Source organism: Octopus bimaculoides, chromosome 18 (assembly GCF_046866305.1).
Source record: "Octopus bimaculoides isolate indiv1 chromosome 18, ASM4686630v1, whole genome shotgun sequence".
Classification (NCBI taxonomy): domain Eukaryota; kingdom Metazoa; phylum Mollusca; class Cephalopoda; order Octopoda; family Octopodidae; genus Octopus; species Octopus bimaculoides.
In genome coordinates this window covers 6832552-6839571 of record NC_142945.1, presented here as the reverse complement: position 1 = coordinate 6839571, position 7020 = coordinate 6832552, and the positions used below count along the sequence as shown (strand labels likewise).

The window sequence follows — 7020 nt, the reverse complement described above, 5'->3', positions numbered from 1 at the left end:
CAAACCTTAGTCACAATTTATGTTCCTAACACTAGCTTAATGTTAACTAAATTATTTTACTAAATTCTTTGTTATATTTAAAATTAATTGAAAAAAAAAAACACAGAGCCACTCAACAGAAATAAGGTAACAAACAGGGGTTACACAGGGGACTCAAATCCTGGACTCTGCAGCTGCAAAATAAAATTCATATCACACAACTTTGCACACACACTTTTTTTTTTTTTTTTTTTTTTTTTTTTTTGTGATGATGGTGGGGGATTTGCAGGATGTGTGAATGGAATTTTAATGTAGCATTTGAATTAGTATCCATGCAGTTTACCACCATGGAATTCCCAATCAACTGACAACCACTGGAGATGTGTGTCACGATTAGCACATTTCATTTCTCTTCACAATGACTTTGTAGTTGATACTTAGAGAAGCAAGAAACAACCCAAAGAGAAAGAAAATCAGAAGATACTTAGTACAGCCATTGTTGCATGTTTTCATGCATGACATTATAATTGCAGAGGAAACTAGAAAAGAAGCCAAATCTTCTCTCCCAGAGACTGCATGCCACCAGAGAATACAAAATAATCAAGAGCACAAACCTCTGCCAAAGCAACAACAACGTCCTCTCAACAATTAGCCAGAGATGATTTTTAAAATGTGAATATCTGAAATATACTTGAATGCTCTCACAAATGAGAATACTAAAAATGAACCTGACCGCTCTCAAAAATTAAGTAAAAATAACTAGAAAAATCCCCAAATTTAATCAGTTTGTGCCAGTCACGAAGCCAAACATCCTTGAAAGTTTCATCCGAATCCATCCAGTGGTTCTTGAGGTATCTTGTCCATGGACAAACAAACAAACACAACTGAAAACAACACCTCTGCCTTTGCTGAGGTGGAGGTAATAAAGTAAAATAATCACCACTTGGGTATTAATACTACCTCTGCTGCTGTATTTATTTTTTATGAATAAATAAATAAGTCACATTATCTTTTATCATGCAGAGTTTGTGTGTTCTGTGTCTGTTTTTCCAGGCTAGCATGGGTTGAATCTAGATCTCAACCGAGGTCCACATGGCCCTTTCGGGTTCATTTAAGACCTTGTTAAAATCTTTGTGCAATAAATTGCTTATACTTCTACACTACACAACATATTCAAACATTTTTTTAAATACAATTCCTAATAATATTTAATCATAAAATAGTTTTCAGACATTGAATGGCTATGTGGGTTCCACCCACTGAGTGAAATAGGGATCAAAGGGGACAATAGGCAAAAAAAATGGTGAGAATCACTGGGTTAAATGAGTGCATATTATTGAGGCCCACAGTGGAGATCTCCTCCCACATCTGGAATGGTACTGCTGCTATGCACATCTTGGACTACATCCAGACAAGAGCCACCCAAGTGATTGACATTAAATCACTCACAGACACACTCCATTCTCTGGTCTCCTCCCAAGTTTTTCTATCACTTTTATAATAATTTCTAATCCTTGGAAACATCTGGTTTTCTATCTCCATCACTCTGGCACTTCTGTCCCACTTGCCTATGCACTTCTTCAGCTTTGTTGCACCCAATCCTACCATGTCCCACACTGATTGCCATGCCCAGTCCTTTCTCCTCAGAATATCACCCCATCCCATTGACCGACAGCAGCTTAAACTGAACATTATCAACATCAATCTCACTGGTCTTGGAGAGCCTGTAAAAGTCATGGGTAATGCCCCTTCCTTCAGTTCCAGTAAGTAGGAAAAAAACAAACAAACAGTACATTCCAGCATTCTAGTAATGTAACATCTTCATAACAGCTATTACAAATTTATAACCAATAGTATTTGACTTCATTTAGTTAATTACTAGAGGAGGAACCAGTCGCAATAATAACACCATGTAAACAAGATCTAGTATATATCTTTATGGAAATTATAGTATCAATATATAGATGGATTAAATATGACAAAAAGAAAATCAACAAAGAACTAAAGAAAAGAAGAAGAAAAAAACAAGAATTGTAGGAATATAAGAATACTAGAAATGCATAAAATAAGAAAAGAAAAAAATGTTAATCAAAGAATTTCTGAAGAACTCAACAGATATATATAAAGATTTTTGTTTTAATATCACACAAAAAATACAGGGTCTCTCGTAATGATGGGGCACATATTCTGGTCATATATTATAGACTTTTGTTTGATAATTGTACTTGTTCTAGTCTTGGAAACTTGCGTTTCAAACGTGTCCCTTTATTAACAGACAACCCACATGTAATAAAGCTTCAGTCATACCATTATAAATGTTTTGGTAGAGATGGACTATATGTAATCTGAACCTTTTCCCCCCTTATTTATTAATTTTTTTTTACGGAATCCCACGTTTTAGGCTATGGAGATTCCGATTCTGAAAAAAAAATTTTTTGAAAAATTTCAATTCCCCCCGCCCCCACCAAGCAGGCTATTTACATGCTAGAAATAACAGCCAAATCTCACAAAACTAGTGTTAGGGTTAGGGTTAGGTTTACTCTGTGGATCTATATAAAAACCGGTGGGGAGATCGAAATTTTGAAATTGAGATTTTTGAAATTTCTTTTTCCAGAATCGGATTCTCCATGGTCTGAAACATAGGATTCCGTAAAAAAAAACAAAATTTAAAAGGGGGGGGGGGTATACCCAGATTACATATACTCCATCTCCACCAATGTTTCATAACTAAACATTTTACTTATGCTGTTGGTTTCCAGGTTCTTCAAATCCGAGGACGATCCTATCCAATCTCGATTGGTATTGGTTTCTGTTTTTATAATTAAGCCATAGTTTCCTTCGCATCAATGGATTCTTATTATCATTACTGCGGGATTTCTTTTTCTGTAATTGCCTTTTCCCACCATAGTACAACTGCGAAAAATCCAAGTCAACGTTTACTGGGGAAACATCCAAAATTTTTCCGTCTGAAGGTGAAGCAACAACATTTGGAAAATATTCTCTTTCATTTCGGAGTTCCACAAGATGCATATTCATCCGATCTGCAAGTTCTTGATGTGTTTCCTGTTTCAACAGACCGTCAAAGAACGCTTTGGTTATACACTGTGTATTTTTAGAGTGGCTATCTACTTTGGCGTACATATTTTCAATGCCGATAACTTGACAAATAGTTTTCAGAACTCGGTGACACCTTAACCCGAAGCCTTTCGGTCTTTTTTTAGCGAAAATTTTCACTGCGTAATACTGGCAAAATATATTATGCCACAGTGTGTGATCCTCGAATCGTTCAATATACCGTAATCGCAGGGCGGCCTTATTTTTCGCTTTCCTAAGAGCATCCTTAGCTGAAGCCGATCTACCTTTAGCAAACCCGGCAAGACCGTTTTTGTTTCCAGTCACAACAAATGCACTGTAACTTTGTTTTCGTCCGAGAGTTGCTGTCATATTGGATACGGTTTTAAGCTCTAATACTCTCGTATCGAAACCTTCAAATGTAAAATCATCTAAAGGATCTGGTGGTCCTATACTCATACCGGGCATCCGTCTCCCTGTCCATCCACGTTGCAAAGCAGGAATTTTTATATGACGAGATCTTTGAAAACGATCTCTTACTTTCTGTATCTGTTCTTTTCTGTCGGGATTGGGTGGTAAACTTTCAACGTTCAACAGTTTTTTACCTTTCATGACAGGAGCATTGAGTCCGGGCCAGACCATCTGTTGTTGACCATCGCCGAGAATCTGACCGATGTGTAGATCTACTTTTCTTTTCCGGCCACGACCTCTGCCTTTCTTTCTACCAGCATTACTTACACCGCCGACACTTTCCCAGAGACGATCAGCGGGAAGACGTTTGAAAAAAGAAGAGAAACGGATATCAGTAAGGTTTACTAGGATAGGCAAATACCTTGCATTCTGCAGTGGTAACATCGAAGGGCTGTGACATGTTTGTAAAGGACGTAAAACAGAAAACGAAGTACGTACCGCACACAGTATGGTCGACGCCATCTTTAAAGGGGAGAGCGAAGTGATGAAATAGAGTGATCTCCCCGTGCATTAATGATTAATTACATTGTGTCATGTGGTTGTCCTTGGGAATAAGAAAAACATTGAAATGTATCGTCGTCGTTAAGTGAGGTGTGAGTGTAGAATCCAGTTTCGATTCCTAGTCGGTTCTGATTTAGTCCATTTACAGCTTTGAAACCCTTAGGAAAAGTCATAAACATCACAAGGCCTCTCTTATTCATATTCCACTTCGTAAAATTTTCGTGTTTCAAACCAATTTAAATAACGTTATTTGCCCTTGGAAACTTGACCTTTTCGTTCCGGCATAACTACAGATACGTGCCCATCTACCTTCCAAATTTGTTTCTTTATAACTTTGGAGAAAAATGTATATTTTTTAATTGAAACTTTCCGGAGATGCATATATTTATATAGTGCAGATTAGGATTATATTGGAATTTGTTATATGTTTTTTTTTTGGGTTTTTTTTTTAGTGGTAGAGTGAAATTTCGGATAATTCTCACATCACGATTTTCTTCCTTATATGACGAGATCTTTCAGAAAAATGTGTATTTTTCAATAAAATTATCTATAAATACGTTTCAAATCATGCAGATTATACCAGAATTTGATGTAAAAAAAAAAAAGAAAAAATATGGGGGGAGGGGAATAATCCGTACATCTCGCTTTTGCCTCCTCATACGTTTTGATGAAGTGTATGAATTATCCGCCCGCACCCCATTTTATTTTTTCATTAAATTTTGATAAAATCATAATATACACTATCTGAAATGTATCTACCTAAAATTTTACAAAAAGATATCCATTTTTCAGAAAGTTATGAGGAAACAAAGTCGGTGGAAGGGCACACATCTGTAGCATTGCCTTTATTTTTCTCTGTTTATGTTCACAGCTCACTGTTATTAATGTCAAATGGCTATTGTATATATAAGCAGAGGCATACTGTAAGTGTGTGCTACTCGGAGGAAAGTCTTAATTTTATTAAATTTCACAACTACTTTAAAATATAAAAATAAGAATATTTAGATGTATTTTTTTAAGAGCACTGAAGATCGCTGTGTTGTCCAAACATCTGGTTAATAGAAAAGAAGCCATGATGCAGAAGTAACTACCCCACCCCAACACACTACATATATATATATATATATATATATATATATATATATATATATATATATACATACATACATACATGCATACATACATACATACATACATACATACATACATATATATATATATATATATATATATATATACATACATATATATATATATATATATATATATATATATATATATATATATATATATATATATATGTATATATATATATATATATATATATATATATATATATATATATATATATATATGTATATATATATATATATATATATATATATATATATATATATATATATATATATATATATATATATATATATATATATATATATATATATATATATCACAATGAAAAATGCGGGTGCGTGCATGTTAATATTCTTAAGTTATTACACCTGGGAAAATACAGAACAAGATTTCTGCAGTGGAATTTGCCTAATTTGTCACCTCTAAAGGAAATTAAAAAGTACCTAGAATTAAAATTTGACCCAAACTTTTTTACTAATGAACCAATTTTCAAATTTTTTAGCTCGAAATGTAGCTTATGATGTGACCAATCTAAAAATGTAAACGTCATCTAATTTGCTTAAAAAGTGAGTTAGTTACAAAGCCTAGAAGTAATAGATCTCCACCACCAGAAGGATCCGATGATGCCAATTAAATCAAAAAAAAATTTTAAACAAAAAGTTACTGGGACCAAATGTGCCGAAAAAAGTGGTTACGTCTAAAATCGAATTCAAAACCTATTTTTTTTTTTACCTCATATGATAGAACTCATTAAGACGAGCGTCATGGTACGAATCTGTTCAAAAAATACCATTCTCACACGGTATTGTGTGAAGAATATTCTTAAGGTCAACATTTACTCACTGGCGACCACTTCTAGGCTTTGGGTGAAAGAAAATACATGAGAATCATTTAATTAAAGTTTTATTCAACTTAAAGGGGTGAGATGACAGAATCGTTAGCACACCAGTGACTTCAAATTCCGCCGAGGTCGATTTTGACTTTCATCCTTTCGAGATCGATTCAGAAAAGGTGATGTCACGTTCTGTGGTTAAACAAAAAAAAGTTCGTTTTGGAACTACATATTTCGAGGTTCGATCCCACATCATGGCACTATTTTGGACGAGTCTTTTCTGCGACAGCCTCAGATCTGCACAAACTACAGGGAAACCCATCAGAACGATTATTCCTGTTCTTGGTTGGGAGTGTACATTTGTTACCCTGTTTAATACCATCATCTTGCCCTCAGTGCCACTTCAGGCCCTTAAGAGACCCAGCCATTAAAAAAATAATCGATGATTCTCCTCTCCAGTGATTGGTCACTGAGCAGTGCATTGTGTTCTTGAGCAAGATACTCCATTTCATGTAGTTCCAGTCCACTCAGCTGTAGATGGGTAACCTTGCAACGGACAAGCATCTCACTCGGAAGGAATATATTGATCTCGATCACTTATTCGTCAAGGAAACTGACCCTACGAGTCCTTGGGCTTGAGGCATTAGAGATTATGCTAAAAGTTAAAGTCGTTGTAGTATGGGTATCTCTCATGAAATACCCAAGACGCTCGTGGAAGTATATTAGAATACTGAATATAATTCCAATCAGAGCTCATCTTGACCTTGTTGTCAAGTTAACAAATACACTCTACCAAGTAAACTCAAGATGAAGAACGGTGTTGTAAGTCGACCGATCGCCAAGTTACGCCTGATTTTGGAAGGAGACAAGTAATCAGATAGATTTGCATTTATATCTATTATCGGATTTTGTTAGGGCCCCATGCTGGTAAAGACACGGATGGGAAAAATGTGAGTAGAGGGTGATGTGCGAGCAACCCTCTCCCCTTATTCTTTTACAAAGTAAAAAGCAACAGAAATAATTATGCAGAG

At 35.1% G+C, this 7020-nt stretch overlaps 1 protein-coding gene across 1 annotated transcript; it reads right to left on the bottom strand.

Moving 5' to 3' along the window:
• Window positions 1–2095: 2095 nt before the first annotated feature.
• LOC106870029 (small ribosomal subunit protein uS5m) lies at window positions 2096–3994 on the bottom strand. The gene has a single exon (XM_014915995.3). It carries the CDS (start codon window positions 3982–3984, stop codon window positions 2716–2718), a length of 1269 nt encoding a protein of 422 aa, XP_014771481.1. The 5' UTR covers window positions 3985–3994; the 3' UTR covers window positions 2096–2715.
• Window positions 3995–7020: the final 3026 nt, after the last annotated feature.

Excerpts from the sequence above, each read along its gene's own strand:
- LOC106870029 (XM_014915995.3), bottom strand. The coding sequence starts at position 3,984 with ATGGCGTCGACCATACTGTGTGCGGTACGTACTTCGTTTTCTGTTTTA.